At 42.8% G+C, this 25,366-nt stretch overlaps 2 protein-coding genes across 2 annotated transcripts in view; one reads left to right on the top strand and one right to left on the bottom strand.

The window, feature by feature from the left end:
• ATMIN (ATM interactor) overlaps positions 1 to 22,160 on the top strand; it is a 115,012-nt gene extending 92,852 nt beyond the window's left edge. Inside the window, exons 6-7 of the transcript XR_014176240.1 lie at positions 16,130 to 16,290; positions 21,988 to 22,160. The gene's annotated coding sequence lies outside the window, so the exon portion shown is untranslated. The remainder of the gene's footprint in view (positions 1 to 16,129; positions 16,291 to 21,987) is intronic.
• The window catches only part of LOC309397243 (polycystin-1-like protein 2), a gene marked incomplete at its 5' end in the record, with an annotated part of 60,496 nt that continues 36,659 nt past the window's right edge, over positions 1,530 to 25,366 (bottom strand). The window contains 15 exons of the mRNA XM_081963100.1: positions 1,530 to 1,900; positions 3,490 to 3,621; positions 5,096 to 5,197; positions 7,479 to 7,689; positions 11,057 to 11,217; positions 12,603 to 12,730; positions 13,046 to 13,179; positions 13,912 to 14,239; positions 15,496 to 15,681; positions 16,414 to 16,554; positions 19,382 to 19,478; positions 20,986 to 21,217; positions 21,975 to 22,203; positions 23,276 to 23,425; positions 24,442 to 24,579. Of these exons, the coding sequence (XP_081819226.1) occupies positions 1,772 to 1,900; positions 3,490 to 3,621; positions 5,096 to 5,197; positions 7,479 to 7,689; positions 11,057 to 11,217; positions 12,603 to 12,730; positions 13,046 to 13,179; positions 13,912 to 14,239; positions 15,496 to 15,681; positions 16,414 to 16,554; positions 19,382 to 19,478; positions 20,986 to 21,217; positions 21,975 to 22,203; positions 23,276 to 23,425; positions 24,442 to 24,579 (2,498 nt within the window). The 3' untranslated portion in view covers positions 1,530 to 1,771. The remainder of the gene's footprint in view (positions 1,901 to 3,489; positions 3,622 to 5,095; positions 5,198 to 7,478; positions 7,690 to 11,056; positions 11,218 to 12,602; positions 12,731 to 13,045; positions 13,180 to 13,911; positions 14,240 to 15,495; positions 15,682 to 16,413; positions 16,555 to 19,381; positions 19,479 to 20,985; positions 21,218 to 21,974; positions 22,204 to 23,275; positions 23,426 to 24,441; positions 24,580 to 25,366) is intronic.

Below are 25,366 nucleotides of genomic sequence, written 5' to 3'. Positions count from 1 at the left end.
ATCACCCTTGTCCAATAAAAAATTCTACTCTACTCTACTCTACTCTACTCTACTCTACTCTACTCTACTACTATTCTATTCTATTCTATTCTATTCTATTCTATTCTACACTATTCTACTCTTATTATTATTCTATTCTATTCCATTCCTATTCTATTATTTGTCCCACGCGGAGCACTCTGGAGTGAAGTCGTATTTTCTGCAATCGAGTTTGCAGTGGTTTACGTTGAGTTTGTATCTATTGTTTGCCCATGTATTATTGAAACTGAATTAGTCATTGACAGGTAGGATGTTGTAGCAGACAATTTTGTGTACTATGCTTAGATCAGACCATAGGCGGCGTACTTCTAGGTTGTCCAAGCCCATAATTTTGAGCCTGGTGGCATAAGGGACTCTATTGTGAGCAGAGGAGCAGAGGAGCAGAGGAGCAGAGGACTTTTCTCGTGAAATACCTCTGGACTTGCTCGATTGTATTAATTAATCTGCATGGATTCAGATGCCAGCAGCCAAGCTGGACCTGAGAATGCTTTGCTAGTTAGTCTTCAGTGTTGATAAACCTTTTTTTTTTTTACTTAAATTGTATCTCTTGCCAGTTTTTGTTTTTTAAGGCACTTGTACCCAGTAGATTGCAACATGTCTGTTTTCCTTAGAAAAGCTGAATCAACATCCTCTTTTGTTCTCTGGAATCCCTAGACAAAGAAATTCTGTTTTGAGGAGTTATTTTGGCTAGAGAGAAAAAAATTGGTGAGAGATTTGTGAAGCGCTTCCTAGGCTCGCTTGCAATATTGCAAATCCATTTCACCTCCCCCCCCCCCCCAAGCAGGGGTGTTTTGTTTAACCTTTTACATTTTGTCATTATATTTACCAGGCCTGTAGTGAAAAATGTCACGTCAAAAAGACTGATTCAGTTTTCTTCTAAATCATTTCAATTCAGTTTCTAAATCATTTCTTCTAAATCATGTGTGAGCCTTCCACTCAGACATGATGACTTTTGAATGAGAGCCAAATATTTCCATGGGGAAAATTTTACAGGAATAGGAGACATGTTAGTTGCAAATTGATAGCAGATTTCATTCATATATATATAACACATACATAATGGTTCGGTGTGCGTTTGTATGTTCCAACATAACTCTGGAACGCCTCAAGCAATTTAAACCAAGCTTGATACACAGATAACTTACTCTCTGGAAAAAGGTACTGTGGGGGTAAGACACCCCTAACACCTCTCAGGGTATGTGTTCTGTTAAGATATAGCCTGTTGTGCTTTAAAATGGCTTCTACAGTACTGCCATAAAATGGCTTCTACTGTACAGTGAAGTGGAGTTGCCATGGTAATGGCTACACAGTACTCCACAAGGGGATTCCCTCTGGTTAGGGGGAAAATCCAACATTAGAAATTAGGTTTGGTCTGGGCATTTCCCCCCCTATAAATAAATACCCAGGGAACACCGGGTTATCAGCTAGTTTCAAATAAACTGAGTCACAATTATGCTTTAATACTTAACATTTATTATATCACCCTGAGAAATAGTGACAGGAAACAGCCATGTAGATTCTAAAAGGGAAATTCTCTTCTATATGGGTTAATGTATTTCTATATCTATAGGAAGATACACATTCAATTATTAGAGATCAAAATGAAGCTTTTGATTCCTAAAAATGAGCTCCTGTTTTCTACCACAGCATTTCACAAACCTGGAAATCACAACATTTACATGTAACACAACAGCTACAAATTCACACAAGAAGCAAAATCTTGGCTGAGCCATTAGATGTCATTCCCAGATGCTTGCAGCTGCTTGCCACAAACTGGAGTGTGGTCATTTTTATATTTAATTCCAAGGAAGCTGCACATTTTCTTCAGCATGAGGTCCACTATCTCTTCTTCTTCCGAAGCCTTTAAAGAGAGAGAGAGAGAGAGAGAGAGAGAGAGAGAGAAATGTTATCAGTGTTACAGTGCTGTATTCCTAGATAGAAAATAGTGTTTCTCAACCATAGCAAAATTTAAGAGGCATGGACTTGGACCCCCAGAATTCCCCAGCCAGCCAGCTGAATTGACAGGGAATTGATGCCACAAAATCGAGAAAATAGACAGAAATCCATCTTGCAAATCAAAACATTTTATTTAATCAGAGCATCCTACCCTGATATTCTCCAGGTGTGTTCAAATTCCAAGCACTTCCAGTCAATATAGCCAATGACTGGCCAATGGAAGCTGCAGGTCAGCATGCAAGAACTTACCGTGGGGAAAATCCCCATACAAAAAGTTCTTGACTTATGAATACAATTGAGACCGGAATGTTTGTGGCTACACCAAGCAGTTGTAAAGGAAATCAGACTCAATTTTAGGAGCTGTTTTGCCATGTTTGTTAAGCAAATCAAGTTGTAACGTGAAGCTTTAAGTGAATGATTCTTCCACTGACTGCTTGTTAGAAGCTGGCTGGAAGAGCTGCAAATGACGATCACATAACCTCAGGATCCTGCAACTATCGTAAATTATACTGGTTGACAAAGGCCCAAATATTGATCACGTAACCATGGAGATGCTGTGACAATTTCCGTGGTGCTGCAGTGGTTAGAATGCAGTATTGCAGGCTAACTCTGCCAAATGTCAGCAGTTCGATCCTGACCAGTTCAAGCTTTCCATCCTTCCAAGGTCGATAAAACGAGGACCCAGATTGTCAGGGGCAATAGGCTGGCTCTGTAAACCGCTTAGAAAGGACTGTAAAACACTGTGAAGCAGTATATAAGTCTAAGGGCTATTGCAAGTGTGGGGACTGATTCTAAGTTGCCTTTTTCCAGTGGCTTTGTAACTTCGAACAGTCACTAAATGAATGGTTATAAATCAAGGATTACCCGTCTTGAAATTACCTCCTGGTCTAGCTACCCTGTCTTGAAATCAAGAGTGACCATCCCTTTGTTGAACAGGATTTTCGCTTAACTGAAGAACAGATGAAGGTGGGCTGCTTTGGACTGCAAATAATGCCCATTGAACTGAGCTGCATCAAGAGTTGGATTTTCCATTTTTACGGCTTTTTAAAGAATGGTTTTTGACATGTCTGTTTGTGGACAACTGCACTGTATCCATTTTCAGCCAGGCATGTTCTTTTCCCCTTTCTTTTTTTCATTATTTCCTTCAACAAAATCTGAGACAGTTCCACCAACCACACTTGACTTGGTGGGGGTAGAGTTGCAGAGGACTCCAGAGCAGTGGTGAACTTCAATTTTTTTTACTACCGGTCCCGTGGGCGCGGCTTGGTGGGCGTGGCAGGGGAAGGATGCTGCAAAATCTCCATTCCCACCCCACTCTGGGGCCAGCCAGAGGTGGTATTTGCCGGTTCTCCGAACTACTCAAAATTTCCGCTAACGGTTCTCCAGAACCTGTCAGAGAAACTGCTGAATTTCACCCTTGCTCCCGAGGTCCCCAGGCTACACTTTGGGACTTTCTCAGGTCCCCTTTAAACTCTTGAGATTCGATGAACAAACCTGATAATGTTTCTGCTCCTCGCTAAAAGCCACCAGGATGACCGAAATGAAGAGGTTCAACACCACAAACGTCATAAAGATTATACAGGAACCGATTAAGAAGGACCCTAAAATAGGATTGTAATCCAGGACCTGTAATTCGAGAGAGATTATTAAGTCTATGGAAAAAAATAGAATGAAATAAAATGTTTTTATAAAGCTGCTTAAAACCTTTGAGCAGTAGATTAGATTATAGCTTTATTGATTAGCCTGTAGGCCATATCAAAGCACAAGGTTCAAAGACATATCGTCAATAAAATCCTATACAAACAGGGCAGTAACTGCTGTTTTGCTTGGGTGCATCAGAGCCTCCGAACCTGAACAGGAATCTAGCTATCTTATGTACAGTGAATAGACACATTTCAATGCTTAGGATTTTACTTACCTGTACAATTTTTACTTTTGGCATAAGTAAAACAAGTATTTTTTAATTGTCATAATAATAAGTAAAATATGGTTTTTTAAAATCCAGTGCATACATACATACATACAAAGATAAAGGTTCCCCTCACACATATGTGCTAGTTGTTCTCGACTCTAGGCAGCAGTGCTCATCTCCATTTCAAAGCCGAAGAGCCGAAGACGTGTCTGTGGTCATGTGGCCGGCATGACTAAATGCCGAAGGCACACAGAACGCTGTTACCTTCCCACCAAAGGTGGTCCCTATTTTTCTACTTGCAGTTTTACATGCTTTCGAACGGCTAGGTTGGCAGAAGTTGGGACAAGTAACAGGAGCTCACTCTGTTACGTGGCGCTAGGGATTTGAACCACCAAACTGCTGACCTTTCTGATCGACAAGCTCGGCATCTTAGCCACTGAGCCAACGCATCCTTGTGATATACATACATACATCATCACCATTGTCTTCATTTTAGCCATTGTCTAGCAACTGCAGAATGAAGGCCACTTCCGCATATTCCCAACCTACAAGGTCCTGAGCTTTCTTTTGCCAATTGGCCCCGCAATACTTGCTAACATCTTCGATCCATTTTGTTTTAGGTCTTTTTCATGGATGCTTTTGATCAAGTGGGATCCATTCTATGATTGCCTTGGTCCACTTGCCATCAGTTTTTCTCGGTGTGTGACCAGCCCATTTCCATTTCCATTTCCATTCTTTTACCCTCTGGGTGGCATTGTATTCCTTTTGCTTGTTTTCTAATCCATCCATAAAACCGATTCTAATAACAAGAAGAAGCTAACCCAACTTTCTGGAACCAAATTATTTTCCATTTATGGATTTCAGCTCCCAAAATTCTCAACAGTGATAGATCTCTTGACTCCAGATAATTGAAGGATATCAAGTTGGAGAGACTTAATGCTATTAGGTACAATCCTTTGCATGTATATACAAAACTAAGCTTTGTTGTATATGGTAAGGATGCATAGATTTGCGCCCCAACTTAATCTATATTTCAGCTTTGAATTTTTCCTGTGATACGTTTTTCTCTCTAAATCACTTTTCCTCTCACAAGATCAGTCAGCAGTGAGCAAATTTTTCCACGCTCTAAATAAAATAAACACTGTTTGATCTTTTCATTTGATAGGCCTTATTTAGAAAGCATCATACCTCTTCGTAGTTGAAGATTCCTAACTGAAGGCTGACCATAGTCTCAGCAGAATCAAACAGAGTCTTGTATGAATTCAGTTTCCAGCCATATATTAGATTTGTCTGCATTTTAAATGAACAAAATAACAATAATCTTAGATGCCAGGTATTTTATTTTCTCCATGATACCTACTGCTCATTTTTTTTTATCCTGACAGGAAGATATCCTGAAAAGACAGAATAAGTCTGAACCACCTTGATAGGTGTCACTGCGTTTATTTGGTTTGCTAGCTGTGCTGAGATTTATTGCGCATGCCGCAATTCTTATCTGACAAGTTTTTACTGCGCATGCACTTTCACATTCTTTCATTCTAACTTTTAATTCTTCTCCTTTTGTCCGACTGCCAAGTTAGCTTGGCACGGAACTTTATCAAGATGTAATCTCTAGCTTTAGTAAGTTTGTATTTAAATTTTCTTTTACAATAAAATGTTTTTTTATTAGAATATACCTCGGGTTTATTTTGCTTATTCAAGAAGTATACTTCGAGGAGAAGCCACGATCCATCATCATTAATTACAAAGGGTTTAAATTATATCCCTGACAATGGGAAACACTTCTGATTAATTGATAGTCAAGGCAAACATAACCCCATAGAATAAATAGTAGATGAAGTATTTAACCAGCTTTTCCTTAGCTATGGAGCCTTCTTAGTGAACTTTGAGCCAGCTGCCCGTCTTAAGAGTACAAACAACCTCATAATTGCAGGGAAAATTTGGTGGAAAATGCTATGTATGACATCTTACGTCCCTGGAGGAAGGTCATAAAATTAATGAATGGGTGAAATTAATGAATAATGAAAAAAAAAAAAAGAACTGTTAGTGGGCTGGTGAAAGTCAAATAAGATACCTGCTGCCATTAAGCAGCTCACACAGGCCCTCCTGTTGCTCACAACTGGAGGTTTTTCAAGAAGAGATTGGGCAGCCATTTGTCTGGAATGAAATAGGGCAATGATGGTGAACCTTTTTGGCACGGAATGCCCAAACCAGAACGCTTATGCATATGCATGCACACGGACCAGAGTGCTGGGAACCCAAAGACCAACTGGCTAGCCACCTAGTCTTCAGGTTTGCGCATGTGCATGCCGGCCAGCTTGTCTTCACATGCGCTGGAGCACCAGAAACCTGAAGAGCAGCTGGCGATGGCACACCTGCCCACAGAGAGAGCTCTGCATGCCACCTCTGGCACGTGTGCCATAGGTTCGCCATCATGGTCTCCAGGCTTCTGGCACTCCAGCACACGTGAAGACTAGCTAGCTGCTGCACATGCGCCTGCTGGAAATCAGAAGAGCAGCTAGCAACAGCGCATGTGCCCACAGAGAGGGCTCTGCATGCCACCTCTGGCATAGGTTCGCCATCCCGAGTTTAGGACCTCCTGCTTGAGGGAGTAGAAGACCTCCAAGGTCCCTTCCAACTCTGTTATTCTTTTATTCTGTAAAACACGGACTAATTCTGCTCCTAATCATCTCAAACCTGATAATCAACAAGAGCTTCTCAATACAACCAGGTACCTCAACACATCGTCACAGTTTAATTTCCTAAAGGCTGTTCTTACTACCTTGTATTGTAGCTTCTACCGGATGCTATAATGGAGCTCACAAGATAACTTGGGACCAGTTGTTCTTATTTAAACTAACTCATAGAAACATTGCTCCAGGAATAACTTGGAGCTCCCAGAAGGAAAGTAGACTGGAAATGAGTATTATTTAGCATGACATGTATCTGTGGGACATATCCATATCAGGATTCTGAACCAGTTTGAAATCAGTTCCAGTTCAGTGTTGGTGTTGGAGAACTAAACTGGTTAGTCTAAAGTGGGGTTCTTTGCAAAGGTTCAGGATGGGATCCTAATATCTAATTCTGCTCAGGATTTGAAGTTTGGTGGGAAAAGTGTCCGTCTTGTTCTAGAGTTCTCTGCTTTATGAGTAACCCATGTAAAAGGTAAAGGTTCCCCTTGCATATATGTGCTAGTCATTTCCGGCTCTAGGGGGCGGTGCTCATCGTTTCAAAGCCAAAGAGCCAGCACTGTCCGAAGACATCTCCGTGGTCATGTGGCCGGCATGACTCAATGCCAAAGGCGCACGGAACGCTGTTACCTTCCCACCAAAGGTGGTTCCTATTTTTCTACTTGCATTTTTATGTGCTTTCGAACCGCTAGGTTGGGCAGAAGCTTGAACAAGTAACCGGAGCTCACTCAGTTATATGGCGCTAGGGATTCGAACTGCTGAACTCCTGACCTTTCTGATCAACAAGCTCAGTGTCTTAGCCACTGAGCCACCACGTCCCCCAACCCATGAACTACATAAACATACAAGAAGCCCTGAGCACAGCCTTCAGGTTTACTCACAGCGATGGAATAAGCCAGGAACATGATGATAATCACGGTGGCAAATCCTGATATGTCCCCCCAGGCTCTCCGCAAGGTGGAGGTGATCATGTTCAACTTGGGGTTGAGCCTCAACAAGTGCCAAAGTTTCACGGTGGAAAGGAGCACCAGGAACGCAATCAGGTAGCCCAACACTGCATCCACTGTAGCAGTTTGATTGAAGCTCACAAACCTAAGAAGAAGATTCGGAAAAAACGGAACGCACAGGTACAGTATAGGTGGTACCGTGCTCAATAGTAGTAACTGTGAGAGGGATCTTGGAGTTCTAGTGGACAACCATTTAAATATGAGCCAGCAGTGTGCAGCAGTTGCCAAAAAAGCCAACACAGTCCTAGGCTGCATCAACAGAGGGATAGAATCAAGATCACGTGAAGTGTTAATACCACTTTATAATGCCTTGGTAAGGCCACACTTGGAATACTGCATTCAGTTCTGGTCGCCACGATGTAAAAAGATGTGGAGACTCTAGAAAGAGTGCAGAAAAGAGCAACAAAGATGATTACGGGACTGGAGGCTAAAACAAGAATGGTTGCAGGAATTGGGTATGTCTAGCTTAAGAGAAAGAAGGACTAGGGGAGACATGATAGCAGTGTTCCAATATCTCAGGCGTTGCCACAAAGAAGAGGGAGTCAAGCTATTCTCCAAGGCACCTAAGGACAGAACAAGAAGCAATGGGTGGAAACTAATCAAGGAGAGAAGCAACTTAGAACTGAGGAGAAACTTCCTGACAGTTAGAACAATTAATCAGTGGAACAGCTTGTCTCCAGAAGTTGTGAATGCCCCAACACTGGAAGTCTTTAAGAAGATGTTGGATAGCCATTTGTCTGAAATGGTATAAGGTTTCCTGCCTAGGCAGGGGGTTGGACTAGAAGACCTCCAAGGTCCCTTCCAACTCTACTATTGTATTGTATTGATTCAGGGATTGCAATCAGCTGGCAGGCAGCAGTGGGGAGAGCAACCTTGGTGTCTTGCTTGTGGGAACTGCCATCCCAATCCATCGGTCAGAGCATAGAAACTGGAGGATTGAGTCTCAATTGGAGGAACCTACGTTCAGCTTCTCAATTAGTTCAAGCCATATTAGATGATCCTGACCTCGCCGTTCTCTTAATGTTTTTCTCATCCTTATCCAGAAAAAATGGTAAAAGTTTCCCTGTCCGATCATATCCAACTCTAAAGAGTGGTGCTCGTCTCTGTTTCCTAGGAGAGGAAGCCAGTGTTGTCCGAAGATGCTTCTATGCCCATGTGGCCAGGAAGGTAACAGCATTCTGTGTGTCTTAGCATATAGTCATATGCTAAGACACACAGAATGCTGTTACCTTCCTACCAAAGTGTTATTGTTCTGACTGAGGCTTCCCAAGAGCCTGAAGCAACTCCTCGTCCCAACAAAAAACCCTTTTATTAATTTACTGTGAATTCTTCCCATTCACATCAACCAAAGTGTTTCAAAGGAGGATTTACAGTCTCAGACCTTATCTGGCTGGGAGAGCTGCCAGGCTGATATATGCAAAACCTGGCAAGGAGTCTCGGACAGTCAAAAACCAATTAAGCAAACTAATTGTCTCCTGCAAACTCCACTCCCCTTTTGCTCCTCTTTTATTTCCTCTGGGAGGGGCCATTCATCATCCACCTGTGGCCTTACTCCCAAGTCGACCCCCGTTCTTTAGCTTTGTCTGGCAACTCTGCGCATGCGCACACTGGGAACAGGCTCCAGCTGCTTGTCTGCCTCACTGATGTCTGACTCCGAAGGCAGCTGATGACTGACATACGGCTCTGGCTCCCTCTCTGCCTCTGACACAGAGCCCTCATTAGAGCGTTCCCCAGACTCCAGGACTGGCCCATGTTCCTCCCCAACCCTCCTCACTCTCCGAATTTACTACCAGGTCCTCTGGCTGCTGGCGAGCCACAACATATCTATTTATCTACTCACATTTGCATGCTTTCCAACTGCAATGTTATCAAAAGCTGGGGCAAGTAATGGGCGCTTGCCCTATCACACAGTGCTTGGGTCTCGAACTGCCAACCTTCCGGTCAACAAGCCCATTGTTTTAACTGTTCAGCCACAGCACCTCAAACTATCTTACATCTTTCTAATAAAAGAAAAACTCACTTGATTATTGACTTATGTTTGGGTCACCTGTATAAGTGCCGCAAAGAAAAATTTCCCTGCCTTTACTTTAACGACATTCTCATTCATCCTGTCTTCTATGACTAAATTCTCTTTCCAAGAATCTGCCACCTCTCAAGTTTAGCACACTTCAATCAAATCATCATGGCAGACATTTGGAAATAGTTTCTCTGAGTTTTTTTCTTTTTCCCCAGCCAGGAGACGAGAGTAGCCAAGGAGGACGCATATGGAAGAAAGACACCAGCAAACAATCCAAACAAAACAAAAATCACCAAGAGAAATCTTCCCTGCCACCTCTTTTGCAAAAGAAAGAAACTGGACGAAATAGTTTAGCTCAGGGTGTCAAACTTGATTTCATTGAGGGCTTCATCAGAGTTATGTTTGATCTCAGTGGGCCCAAATGGGACATGGCCAGGGTGCGTGTGGTGGAGTGCCTATAGAGGCCTGAGCACTCTGCCAGCGAAAACAGGCTCCTGAGCTCCGTTTTCGGCTGCAATAGCCTCCTGCAATCCCTGCGCCAGTGAAAATGGAGCTCGGGGGGGCTGCCCACGGCCTCGCAAGCTCGATTTTTGGTGGCAGAGGCACAGCGGGCCCCTCTTTTGCTGTATCCTGGGTGGCCCTGTGGGCCAGCTCTAAGCGCCCTGCAAGCCAGATCCGGCCACTGGGCCTTGAGTTTGACACCCCTGGTTTAGCTTGTACATATAAGCCAGTGGTGGGTTCCTGCTGGATCGCACCGGATCGCGCGCGCTCCCTTTCAGCGCTCCACCTGGCTTGCGCGCTCCCTTTCAGCGCTCCACCTGGCTCTCGCGCTCCCTTCCGGCGCTGAAACCGGAAGTACAGTCTTGCCCCGCCTGGCGAAGCAACGACGCCTGCCTGCGCTCCACCAGCTCGGCTGGGAACGGAGATGTTTCCTCAGCGGAGCGGAGCGCCTGAAAAGACTTTTCAGGCGCTCCGCTCCGCTGAGGAAACATCTCCGTTCCCAGCCGAGCTGGTGGAGCGCAGGCAGGCGTCGTTGCTTCGCCAGGCGGGGCAAGACTGTACTTCCGGTTTCAGCGCCGGAAGGGAGTGCGCAAGCCAGGTGGAGCGCTGAAAGGGAGCGCGCAAGCCAGGTGGAGCGCTGAAAGGGAGCGCGCAAGCCAGGTGGAGCGCTGAAAGGGAGCGCGCGCGATCCGGTGCGATCCGGGAGGAACCCACCACTGATATAAGCCACATGCATACAAATGCTTATTGAACGTATTTGCAAATCATAACAACCCTGTCTCTTAAAAGGAAAAGTCTTGCTATTAGCAAATTCTCCTTTTTCCTACCTTTGGTGGGACAGTGTATTCAGAAAGCCCCAGAGCAGCAAATCAAGTTTATTACAGTCAAAAGGAACAGAGACTAGAACAAATAAAAGCCAGAGAATCAGACATACTCATCCTTATGTTCTTGGTAGTAACAGATATCCCTTAAGCCCAAGATCATCCGCCGAACAAAAACGGACAGGGCACTCCAGCTGATCAAGATGATGGCCAATTCCAGGAGGTTCCATTTGCTGTGGAAGTAATTCCATCTCAGAGCCCGCAGGGTTTTTCCCTGTTGGAACAAGATATTCATTTTTCAGGAATACAATCTGTGAGCAGTGGGGAGGAAAGGAAGCATTTATATAACTCACTAGAGTGCATTGCAGTTTCATTTAGATGATTACAGACCAGTGTGGATATCTTGATCAATTTTATTTATACGCTAGGCAATCCATGGCCAGTTGAATCATTGTTTCAGAGATATTTTTTTTACCTACCCAGACAAACAGGCAGGCAAAAAAAGCAGCGTGGGAAAGAGTCACGTCTGACTTCCTGCTGGTTTCCCCAGTGACTTTCATTGTAGGAAGCTGGCAGGGAACGTCAGAAATTACGATCACGTGACCATAGCTGACCTCAGCAGCCCTGAATCAGCCACAAATTTCAATTCCACGGGAGTCATGAATCCCAGATTTTGGGCACATTCTTTAAGTTGGTCCATTTGAAATACATTGATTCAAAAGCTGTTGTCTATGATGTTTTGCCCACTTGAAGGTCACAAACCATCAAACAGACCTGAGACTTTTAGTACATATACTGTAGATATTATCCATCTTCATTTTATACACACACACACACACACACATACACACACACACACACACACACAAATACATATACATATACATATACAACACAAACATAACAAAGGCAACATTAAAAATAAAAATATGGTTTTCTGCCTGGATGGTCTTCTGTAATGAGCCGAAGGACAGAAAGGGGGAGTAGTAAGCTCCCTCCCATATTTGGGCATACCAGGGGTTGTAACACACATACATACATACATACATACATACATACATACATACATACATACATACAATATATATAGCCAACAGAACCGATTATCATGCTGTTTTTGCAAAACAGCTAAAGGGCTGGGATTGGATGAGAAGATAGATGGAGAATACAAGCACAGCTTGTGACAACTGACAATCAGGAAACCACATTCGTCCTTTGCCAGATAGCCCTGAAATTAAATCCATGATTATCAGTTCAAATTCTTAGCTCAGATCTTCTTTAGATGTGTATGCTATGATGCTGTTGTAGAAGAAGCCCTGCGTAGTGACATCACTGCACATGACCAGATGTCACATCTTATATCTTACTTGCTTGCTGGCAAAAATCTGACCAGCCAATCCATCCGGCTTGTTTTATGCCCATAATTGGCAAATACCAGTTCAGATCAGGCGGGCTACAGCTTGTTTTCCTTGCAAAGTGTCATTAATTAATTGATCGCCTTCGTACCTCTGCTTGAATTCTTTAATAACTTTTGGGGAAATTAGTTTGTGCCCATTGCCTTTCCTCTCTGTAGACTAGACACCTAGGATCTGGAACTGGTCAATTTGGTAATGAAACAATTTGTAGGCCTTCTATTCAACCCAGCAGAGTTCTTCTTACCTGCTCCACCATGTAGTAGATAACGAAGAGGAAATAAATTATTTCTGCTGCAACAACAAAGATATGCAGACCATCAGTGTATGGATAAAGGCGGATACTTTGCAATTCTGCCCGTGGAAAGAAAGCTCCTAAAAAAAAAAAGTCAAAGCAGGAGTTAGTTGTACAGAAATATTTGTTATCTGTAAACAATGGCAAGAAAGTTGGATTAATATCTCTTTATTTTCCTTAAACCTTCCCCCAAATGGGGAGAAGATAAGAAGGCAGCGGACTCTGCCGGTCCCATCTCCAGTGGGGTAATCAGGAGTGTCTTCAGGGGACAGTCCAAAAAGTCAAGACAATTTGAAGCTCCATCAATTTGGTTTGTATGTTTGGCAATCTGGCAGCATTAGGTACCCCGCGAGTCTCCTAAATTATCACATGGGCTGCGTAGATTCTGGTCTCACCTAAAGCGTTGGTTTCAAACATCAGGCTCACGATGCAGAACAGGTTGACGTTTGCATTGTAGACGGTGAACTCGACAAACACAGCTCTCGTAAAGCTATCCAGCCAGGTGTTATCGAACAAGTATTGAAGAATTCTGGCAAGGTATAAATCAATGGGTGAACAATCAGTTGCTCATACGATAGAATCAACATCACATGAAGATTTAGTACCCCTTGATAAGGCCCCAATTGGAAATACTGCATCCAGTTTTGGTCACCATGATGTAAAAACGGTTGTTGAGACTCTAGATTCTAGAAAGAGTGCAGAGAGGGGACTGGACTGGAGGATAAAATAGATGAAGAACGGTTGCAGGAACTGGGTTTGTCTAGTTTAATGAAAAGAAGGACTAGGGGAGACATGATAGCAGTCTTCTAATATCTCAGAGGCTGCCAAGGGAGTCAAGCTATTCTCCAAAGCACCTGAAGGTAGGACAAGAAGCAACGGGTGGAAACTAATCAAGGAGAGAAGCAACTTAGAACTAAGGAGAAATTCCCTGACAATTAGAACAATTAAGCAGTGAAACAACTTGCCTCCAGAGGTTGTGAATGCTCCAACACTGGAAGTTTTTAAGAAGAGGTTGGATAACCATTTGTCTGAAGTGGTGTAGGGTTTCCTGCCTAGGCAGGGAGTTGGACTAGAAGACCTCCAAGGTCCCTTCCAACTTTGTTATTCTATTCTATCTGCTCCGCTTAACAAAGAGACAGCAGGAAAGACCCATAAATTTACATTCACTGCCAATTCACCCTTTTCCCTTCAAATCCAGATCACTGCTTTGCCCTAAGAACCACAGAGCCAACCCAAACTCACATCACCGCAAGTGGTTTACCTGGAGGCATTGGCGGAATCCATCCCCAGGTGAACAATGTAGCCTCCACCTCTGTAAACAGCCAGCTTGCCCCAGATGGGGTGTCCTCTCAGTTTTGCCTGGCTCTGGTATTGCCAAGCCGAATGGGACTCTGAAGAGTTTTCCAAGGAAGAGCCGTTCCAGTTGATGCCGTAATCTCCCGTGTCCTCAGTCTCAAAGGAATAGGCGGCGTGACACTCTTTGACCGTGCGATCTAAGCTCGGGTCAATGGTGCAGGAGTTGCCCTTAACCCTCACTTGCCGGATCCGAGCACTCCCCACCAGTTTGGAGTTGCCGTCTGTGATGAAACCTGCGGAGGATTTGAGAAGGAAGGAGGGTTTGAACAGGCCATTCAGCCCGTGGGCATTTGCAGAGCTTCAAAGTAATTTTCTCTCTGCTCGGTTGCTCTAGCTTAAAACCAAGGACTGTAAACATGGTTTATGATTCCCCCCGTTGTATGTGGAGATAATACGGTGTGTGTCTATGTATCCCTCCAGGGGTGGGTTGCTGTCATCATTACTGCCAGTTCAGTATGCACACAATTTTGCTCCCTGCACGTGCGCAGTTGCCCAAAAATAGCTCTGTGCATGCGCAGAACCTTAAAAAAAAGGGGGGGAAGCATGCCGGCCCAATCTTATAACTGGTTCGGAGGTGTGGCAGGCATGGCTTGCTGCCAGTTCCGGCGACCCAGGCCGGAAAACCAGTACCGGTTCAGCCAAACCGTTCCAAACCGATAGGCACCCACCTCTGTATCCATGTATGCATCTGTGTGTTTTTCTGAAATCTTGCAAACTCAGCGAATTTCAGAAGATGTGGGTGTCCTTGAATAAAATCATTGAAGCCCTTGGGAATGAAACCCCCAAATCTTCTGAGGTCTGTCTGATAATTTCACAAGTCTTAGGTTGTATGACTGCTTTTAGAAACTATTCTAGATATCCCAGGATTTAGGGGTACAAGGCTTCTGACTTCCAGTTCAACCACAGATATTTAGAGAAACAACTATTAATGGAACTCAATTATTAGAGTTTGAACTACATCTTGACCATTAAAATATATTTTGGCTCCTTCCTTCCTTACCCTACCAACAAAAAGTATCTGCAAAAGAACTCCTCAAGACACCTTTACTACTAAAGAGTCCTGCCTCCTTGCTGCATATTATGATGGCACTTACAGAGAAAATCCATTTAAAGGTACATGAGGATAAAAAGGTTGGCGCAGTGGTTAAGGCACCAGGCTAAAAACTGGGTGACGGTGAGTTCTAGTCCTGCCTTAGTTATAAAAGCTGGCTGGGAGATTTTGGTCCAATCACTCTCAGCCCAATTCATTTCACAGGGTTATTAATGTGGAGAAAATAGGAGGAGGAAGGTGTGGTTATGTTTTCTCCCTTGAGTTTTTTGTAAAAATAATAAAGGTGGGATATAAATGAACAAATAATTCAGTTATTATAAGTTTTGTAATCCCAACCCATCCATCTCAATATGTCTTCTTCACAAAGAACTCTGTGAGAATGATACTACATTCAGTTTGGTTTGAGATAGCTGCCATAGGCCCCTTATATCACCATACCTTCATACAGCCCGTATAAATTGCTGATTAGGACGGATCTTCCCCACTTGAAGAAGTCCTGATAACTTAAAACCTCTTCAAATCCTTCCGTGAAACTGTTCTCAATATGCTTGTTAAGATAGTAGGAGTTTGGGTCACGCTGTCCATAGGCAACCAAGAGCAACATCCATAAGAATCCCAAGTAGGCTAAGGAAAAGATGCCATGGAAACATGGAAAACAAGTTATATTCCCAAGTCACAGACTGATGCTGGGAGAACTATTGCATGATTTTTTTTACCACGGCGCAGGTTGATTCTGTTGCCTAAGGCTTGCTAACACATTCAAATCTGGGATTTTACTTCCTAATCTTTTACACACCCTCCCACACCCCAAAACACTTAGTCAACCAGATGTCAAAGATAAGTTCAGGAGATGGCCAGATTGAACCCGAGGGAGGAGTCAAGCATGTCCTTAGTTTGGAGTCCCTTCATGCTCACAAAAGATCTAAGTCCAGCCCAACTTGAATTCCTTTGACTCTTATCTACCACCAATTTGTCTTTATTGTCAGTAGTTCAGATTCTTGTAGCGAGCTAGCATGGATTAAACTTGTACTCACTTGACTAACCTTGGGTCCTTATTTTTTCTGCCCGACAGATAGACAGCAAAAAGAATCACAGCTCCTGGACAAGAGGCCAAAGGCTTGCTATCCTTACAAAGCCGCAGAGCCAGCGCTGTCCACAGATGTCTCCGTGGTCATATGGCCGGCATGATTAAACGCCGAAGGAGCGTGGAACACTGTTACCCTCCCACCAAAGGTAGTCCCTATTTTTCTACTTGCTCTTTTACATGCTTTCAAACTGCTAGGTTGGCAGAAGCTGAGACAAGTAACGGGAGCTCACTCCATTACGCGGCGCCAGGGGTTCGAACGTAAAACATACCCAAAATTTCCCGAATCAGGGCAAAGGCTTTCTGCTCCTTGACGTGGTCCATCTTCATTTTCTCAATGTCAGTAGCAGGAGGAGGCTGGTAGATGTTATTTCCACTATCTCTGCGCGCTCCAAAAATAGGAGTTGGATCACCTGCCCACAAAATGACCGAACAGACTATTAACTGTTATAAAATGTACTAGTCAGAACCATGAAGTTAATTTTAAAAAGCCCTATATGTAATAGCATATACAGTATAGATGACAAGAGACATCTACTCAAAGGATTCTTTAGGGGCAAACTTTGCCATTTTATTTAATAGTATTGAATAGAATGGAATTTTGGAATAGAGCTGGAAGGGACCTTGGAAGTCTTCTAGTCCAACCTCTTGCTCAAGCAGGAGATCCTATAATATTTCAGACAAGTGACTGCCCAGTCTCTTCTTAAAAACTTCCAATGATGCAACCCCCCCCCCCCCAACTTCTGAAGGCCTTTCCAATGGTTAATTCTTCTCACTGTGAGGAAGTTTATTCTTAATTCCAGGTTGCTTCTCTCCTTGGTTAGTTTCCATTCATTGCTTCTTGTCCTGCCTTCTGTTCTGTCCTGCTTTGGAAAATAATCCCCCTCTTTGTGGTATATCAAAGCTTATCAAAAAGTATATCAAAACTATACATGTATAGATAAAATACAGACTAAATTCATTTCAGTTACTAAACAGAATGGAACTATTTCCAGCTAAATATTATTCATAAATATATAGTACATACAATGGAATAGTTTCTATTTAACGCAGCAGGGTTTATCTTCAAAATGTATAAGATATTCTTTTGAACTAATATGTTATTGGCCTGGATATCTAATATTTGAAACAATATTAATCAACCACCAATTTTAATTCTTCTCCTCCTTCACTGCCCAATTATTCAAAGCCAAGACCTTCCTTTCATGCCCTTATTTGATGCTGAATTCAGTTTGCATGCAACTTGTTTCATGCTCTTATTGAAAAGGAAAACAGTATTTAAAACACACATTCATAAGAGAGTTCAAAGCTCAACAGAAAAGCTCAATGTTTAGATACGCAAAATAATGAGACTTACCCAATGCTCAGATTACAGGCAAAAAACAACAACAACCCCAAGAGAGAAGAAAGATAGCTAAATAGAAGAATAGATACCAAGCAAAACAAGGGATCCTGCGCTCATCATAGCTATCAAAAGGGATAAGAAGAGAGAAAATGTTCAACTTAAGAGGAGATAAAAATAGATAATCAGGAAGAAAAGAGGCCTAAATGGTGCAGTACTTGCTCTTCAAAGACACCAGGAGAACTGGCAGATGTCCAAGATGGTTGCAAATGTACTCATTTTCTAATGAAACCAACGGTTGTTTTTTTTTTAAAAAAAAACAGCTGCTCATGGAGAAAGAGACTTTCCAAAATCATATTTTTAGGATGAACTCACCCAAGAAATAATCTTATCTTCGGTCTTAGAATAAATGTTGTGGTACGAAGGTTGGGAGAAATCTTTATTATGTTTCCATCTGGCTGTGAACTGATCTAATTACATCTTTTGGAGCCACTATTCAAACTTTCAGTGATCCTTTCTATGTGCACTCTGTGGAAGTTTGCATTAACCCCAAAATATGGACGTGGGGAAACTCTGCACAAAGATGTGTAAAAGGTAAAGGTTCCCCTCACACATGTGTGCTAGTCGTTCCCGACTCTAGGGGGCGGTGCTCATCTCTGTTTCAGAGCCGAAGAGCCAGCTCTGTCTGAAGATGTCTCCGTGGTCATGACTCAAAGGTGGTCCCTGTTTTTCTACTTGCGGTTTTTACATGCTTTTGAACTGCTAAGTTGGCAGAAGCTGGGACAAGTAACAGGAGCTCACTCTGTTAGGCAGCACTAGGGATTTGAACCACCGAACTGCCGACTTTTCTGATCGACAAACTCAACGTCTTAGCCCCTGAGCCACCGCATCCTTCAAAGATGTATATATTCATGCATTTAATGTGCGATTATTCATTCTGGTAAAAAAAAATGATTGAAAACTGCACAGCTGCAAAAATCCAAACAGAAGTGTTGTGTGCAATATTTGGAGAAACACGTATGAACATTTGTAACATTACTGTGCATTTTTTAAAAAAAAATCTGTTTCCATTGTCTCAGTGGAACAGCCGAAATCTCTAAATGGAAGCATGAGTAACGAAGGAACCAAATTTGACAGAAATGAGATGATGGAAGCTAAAATTGATGGAATCATCCCTTCCTCCCAACTGGTTACCACTGCTGCTTGCAGGCATAATTCAAAACATCGAGAATTACTTCTAAATCTTCAAAAGCACAATTTAGGAGGCAGCCACCTGTTATTCTCCAGATGTTTTGGAGTTTAGTTCCCATGAGCACCAGCAAGTAGGACAAATAGCAAAATAGAAGAAACATCATCTGAACATCTGGAGCACATTTGATTGTCTGTCGATGGCTTAGATGCAGGAAAGCTCAGAGACTATACCTGTAGCAGTGGCCACTACTAAAAATCTGAATGGTAGACTATTTTCTGTGTTCCACTTTTGACGGAAATGCCATATAGTTGGATAGAACAACAAAAAGAAGATCTTTTGCTGATCATATTCAGATTGTGAGGCATCTTATCCCAAAGGCATATCACAGGATCTTCCATGCTGTTTTTCATTAGCTGTTGGAGATTTTTTTTTTGTTCCAGCACTTCTCCTTTGTGAAACAGACATTTTTATTCTGTGGTTTAATTACTGGCCTCCTTTTTATCAATTGCTTTTACTTTTGCCTTGTTCAGGTATATACCTGAGTCCCTTCGTGGAGAGGGAGTGGCTAACAAATCTAATAAATCTAAATACTATCTCCCCAGATATTAATAAACTAGTAATCCCTCATCAGGGTCTGTTATGTTCAGCTCACCTGGGGGAAAAAACAGATACTCTGCTCCAGGCCTCAATGAATTAAATAGATTACCTGTGACCGACAAAGGACCGTCAATAGATGCGTTCTCCTCATCTTCCTGTTCCACCTTTTTCAGAACCAGAGCGAAGAAAGCAGCAAACCCAAGAACCTAGAAGAGAACAGTACATAGACAACTTTGACTGAGATGTTTGGGCCCATGTCCACAGATTACCTTTTGATATCCTACAGCCCCTTTTGAAAATCTATCTATATATAAAGGGCTCTGTGCATGTGTGTGTGTACATTCAAGCATAACTCTGGAACGCCTTGAGCAATTTCAACCAAACTTGGTACACAGGTGACTCACTCTCTGGAAATAAATACTGTGGGGGTAAGACACCCCTAACGTCCCTTGTATCGTTCTGTTACGATACAGCCTGTTGTGCCTTCAAATGGCTTCTACTGTACTGCCGTAAAATGGCTTCTACTGTACAGCCCAGTGCAGTTGCTGTGGTAATGGCTTCACAGTACTCCACAAGGGGGCTCCCTCTAGTAAGGGGGGAAATCCAACGTTAGAAATTATGTTTCGTCCATTTCTCCCTATAAATAAATATCCGGACAATGCTGGGTTATCACCAGTTATTATTTTTTTAAAAAATCAGTTTGTTTTCCAAATGAAGACAGAAGGTTGGTCTACCGTAGTTACTGAATTAACCCACTTTTCTTGTTCTATCCAATACACTGAGCAATACATTAATCAAATTGGCAGGATGTGCAGAACTCACAAAAAAAAAACCTGTTATCAAGGTTCAAACTAGCTTAAGTTTGGCATGTTATAGAAATGCATTTGCTACGCCTTTGTTACATGTGGTCAAGCATGATGCCTGAAGAAGACAACCATATAGTGCAACCACTTGTCCATATTACAATTGTCGTCTTCTCATATTGTGCAGCCTCTGTCTGCAGTTGTACATTGGGATGCTGTGGATTATTTTAAAAAGTTTAGGTGCTGTCTTCCATAGAGAAATAGAAAGTTTTTGGCCTACACAGCCAGTCAAAACACACTTTCTTGCACATTTCTCCTGTGCTTGTCAGTATTTCTTCCCCAAAGCTCCTAACTTCAAAGCACATATTTTGGAAGTCTAGCAAGATTAGGGAAAGCTTAGTGGCAATAAAGCATTTTGAAGGCAACTATCAGGGCTCCAAGTAACATACCCATAACAAGCAAAACTGTGAGGCAGGTAGATTCCTCAAAGAATCAGTTTATTGGATATGTCATATTGGCACAGGCTGGTGAAAACCGACTCTGATTATTCCCACAGTTTTCACCTAATTGAAACTAAAAGTTTTCCACTTTCTCAAAACAATCAGTCACATGGTCCAATCAGGATACTGCGCAGTTGCTAGGTGACTCCAGTCCCCTCCTTCTGAGCACCTGCAGGAATGTCCTTGGTTCTCAAGAGAAAGTATTTTGTTTTGACTAAACACCCCAACTATTCCCCCCTCCCTGTCCCTCTTCTCCAGTGTGTCAGCACTGAAGTCTCAAAATGGCCAGTCAGTCAGACCAGCTTCATGGTTGACAGCAACTTTCAAATCAAACTGCATTGTCCTAACTAGGGTTGGAGCCATGTCATACTTCACAGAGGAGACCTAATTGTCCATAAGAAAACAGATACCTTTAATGGCTGGGTGATGAAGAGGCTCTCAAAGAAAGAGATGGCCATGGAAATCAGCCACTTGATGGAGTTATCCTTGCCATAATGCAATCCATACAGCATGGTGAAAAAAGCAGAGACTCCACTGGTCAGGACCACCAAGAACCAGCCAACAAACACGAACCACCAAGGTAAACCTTTAGGTGTCAATTCTTTCTTGTTATCTCCAGGAAGGCTTGGAGTTGGCGAATTCCTAGAGTGACAAAGGACATGGATGGCACCAGGGCTGGACACCATTTGCAAGCAATCAAATCCACATGGTGAAAAAAAAACAGAGAAGGAACAAAAAATAGAGAAGAAGCTGAGCTGGAAGGAAGATCAAGGGGAAGATTATTGTACAATGAGAATTTCAACCATTCCTCTCTATGGGTCTTATGGATGAGTCTGATGCGAAGTAGCATTCTATGGGACTTAAAGGACCAGTTATTGGTTTCATTTATTAGATATGTATCCCACATTTTCTTTAGGTTGTCAAGGATATTTTTTTAAAAAATTGTCCCGTAACAACTCTGGAAGTAGGCCGAGCTAAGAAGAGGCAACTGGCTCAAAGTCCCCCCAGGAAGTTTCCATGGATGTTAGGGGGCATCAGAAACTGGGTCCCTCTGTTCTTCATCCAGCATCTCCACTGATAAACCACCCTGGCTCTTTTATACAAGGTGGCACAGTGGTTAGAATGCAGTACTGCAGGCCACTTCAGCTGACTGCTAGCTGCAGTTCAGCAGTTCAAATCTCACCGGCTCAAGATTGACTCAGCCTTCCATCTTTCCAAGGTGGGTAAAATGAGGACCCAGATTGTTGGGGGCAATAGGCTGACTCCGTGAACTGCTTAGAGAGGGCTGTAAAAGAACTATGAAGTGGTATATAAGTCTAAGTGCTATTGCTATTGCTAAACAATTTTCTATGAAAGAGAAGTAGTGCTAAAGTTCTGGATGTAAGTGCCCTGTTTTTACCTTTCGCTTTCAGGCATCGCCGAGCAGAGCTGGCTTTCCAAGAAGCATTTCATGTGCTGGACCTGTTGAACTGCCTGGGTGTAGCTCTGGGGGTCCTGGAAGCGATGAGGCCCCAGCAGCTCCAGCTCAAGCTCCACGTGCTGCAGCTGGGCATGGAGGCAACGCTTGTAATCCCGATGCTTCAGCCTTTCCCCCATCCCTCTCTCTGGGGTTGGAGTCCTTCTCTTTTCTGAGGGAGGGAGGAAAGAGGCGGGGGGAGAAAGGAAGATGAAAGGAGGAAGGAAGAAAGGAAAGAACATAGATATACATATGTCGATGAGGGATGGAGGGAAGAGGAGAGGAGAAAGGAAGGAAGGAAGGAAAAGAAGGAAATAATGTAGATATATATATGTCGATGAGGGATGGAGGGAAGAGGAGAGGAGAAAGGAAGGAAAGAAAAGGAAGGAAAGAACGTAGATATATATGTCGATGAGGGATGGAGGGAAGAGGAGAGGAGGGAGGAAGGAAAGAAAAGGAAGGAAAGAACGTAGATATATATGTCGATGAGGGATGGAGGGAAGAGGAGAGGAGAAAGGAAGGAAAGAAAAGGAAGGAAAGAACGTAGATATATATGTCGATGAGGGATGGAGGGAAGAGGAGAGGAGGGAGGAAGGAAGGAAAAGGAAGGAAAGAACGTAGATATATATGTCGATGAGGGATGGAGGGAAGAGGAGAGGAGAAAGGAAGGAAGGAAATAATGTAGATATATATGTTGATTACAGATGGGGCGGAGAGGAGAGGAGAAGATATGAAGGAAGGAAGGAAGGAAATGATGTAATATATGTCAATGAGGGATGGAGGGGAGAGGAGGAAGGAAGGAAGGAAATAATGTAGATATAAATGTCAGACGAGAGAAGGAGGGAAGAGGAGAGAAGGAAGGAAATAATGTAAAGATATATATCGACGAGAAAAGGAGGGGATGGGAGAGAAGGAAGGAAGAAAGGAAGTACCGGTAAGTTATTTGAGAATTACAAAAATGTGTCACTGTTCTGAAATTCTATATAAAAGTTTGCTTAGGGACAAACTTAATTTTCCATTCAACACATATAATATGGTCCAGAAGTGTGAAAATCTACATTCATTGAGAGAGAGAGGAGATAGTGCTAAAAGTCATTTTAAACACACCTGCCTGTGAGACAAGTGGGAAGAATAACCAGCTTCATTATCACCACAACAGAAGGAGATTTTAATTGGCTAATTAAGATTCCATATTGAGGTCACCATCTCCTTCACTTACGGGAATCCTGCCATGACTAGCTCACCTTCTAGATCCACCAGCCCAAGGCTAATGATAATGGGGTCATCTTTCTTTTTGCTCTCGTCATAAAATTCCTCCGCCACCCTGTTCTGCTGACAGATAATGTCCTCCACCAAGGCTAGCAGCTTGTTGATATCGGTAGATTTACTGAAATCTGGATCCGAGGAAGGCAAAGGGGCCTTTAGGGTTTTGAACAGGGAATTGGCAATCCGCCTAATATCCTGGTAGTAAAAAAAGAGATTGGTCAGAACCACAGGATGCCCTTTGCATTCCTTTCAACACAAATAACAAAAAACACTTTATTGTTTTCTTAGGCGATTTATCCTGGATGGGATCTTTCATCCTAGGGTGTTGTATTGGGTGACTTCCTCCAGGAATAGAAGGCAGACAGGAGAAAAATTCCAAAACTCTCCAAAATTCAATTCCTGAGGGGAAAAAAAAAAGAAATCTAACTTTTTCCTAAAATTATTCAGGGGCTTAAAAAGAAAAAAGAAAAAACAAGCTGGAGAGGAGGAGCCAATGTCACGACGGGACGACGTGCGATCTCAATGCTCTGAGAGAATTTACATGAGAGATTTTATAAGCAAGGAGTTGCTAAGAGGAGTCCAGACAAAGTTGATTAAGGAGATGATTAGAGGACTGACACCACAAATGGCAGAAGACATGAGATTGCTTTGCTCCTGGAAAGATACAGGTTGATAGATGGAAGAGTATAATTTAAAACTAGTTAAACTTGGTGAAATTTAGTGACAATAGATATAGTTAAATAAATAATTGATCATGGTAATAATGTACACAATGTGTAGTATTATGATAAGTAATAATTGGATATGAATATTGAATGGTACCCATGAAAAGGAAGATTATATATCCTTTTGGATTATATATAAAGGTTAATAAAAAAGAACTAAGTTAGATATAGTTAAGTCTTGATTATTAGGGGGAAATGTTATGATGCAAAATATAGTTAAATAAAGGAGGGATAATGATAACAACGTATATATAGGTATGGGCACAACATAAGGAAACTGGATGGGATCTCTTGGATGAGTCAAACCACTCGCAATAAATGATTCCAATCCCTTGCCTTGATCACAGCCTCAGCGGTGAGGGACACATTTAGGGGAGATTTTTGGGGAAGAGAAGGCAAGTCAGGGGATACACGCCCACTTTTTCCTGGTTTCTGTTCTTTCTTAATCTGAGAACGGATATTCCTGAAGATCTGGACGATGAGCAAGTTGATGGGGAACATCAAGATGGAACTTTCAAAACCAATCATCACTTCTTGCCATGTGAACTCTATCTTGCCTGGGGAGGACAAATGAAAAATAAGAGTCATGCGCTTGTCCAGTTTTGACTTAGTCTATTTTGTAAAGCCAGTTTTAATGGTTTGGAAGCCACGGATTAGCATAATGTGTGAATCGTACTAAGTGTTCTGACCGAGGCTTCCCACGAAGCAAACTCCTGGTCCCGACAAAAACCCCTTTTTATTAATTTATTGTGAATTCTGCTCATTCACATCTAACAAAGTCTTCCAAGGGAGGATTTATGGTCACAGACCTTATCTGGCTTGGATAGCTGACAGGCCGATATCTGCAAAATAGCAAGGAGTCTGGGAGAGTCACGAATCGATTAAGCGAACTAATTGTCTCCTGCAAACTCCACTCCCCTTTCGCTCCTCTTTTATTTCCTCTGGGAGGGGTCATTCATCGTCCATCTGTGGCCTTACTCCCAAGCCCACCCCTGTTCTTTAGCTGTTCCCTTCGTCTGGCAACTCTGCACATGCGCACACTGGGAATAGGTTCCAGCTGTTCGTCTGCCTCACTGATGTCTGACTCTGAAGGTAGCTGATAACTGGCATATGGCTCTGGCCCCCTCTCTGCCTCCGACACAGAGCCCTCATCCGAGCCTTCCCCAGACTCCAGGACTGGCCCATGTTCCTCCCCAACCTTCTCACTGTCTGAATCTGCTGCCAGCTCCACTGACTGCTCGTGGGCCACAACACTAAGGCTTTAATAATGCCAATAAACACTATTGTAATCCCATTCAAGTGCACCAGATTATGTCTAGTACATTAATGAAGCATTTGGCTATG

Source organism: Natrix helvetica (genome assembly GCF_964273705.1).
Source record: "Natrix helvetica genome assembly, chromosome: 10".
Lineage (NCBI taxonomy): Eukaryota > Metazoa > Chordata > Lepidosauria > Squamata > Natricidae > Natrix > Natrix helvetica.
The sequence above is the reverse complement of the archived record's forward strand: the minus strand, read 5'-3'. Positions and strand labels throughout refer to the sequence as shown.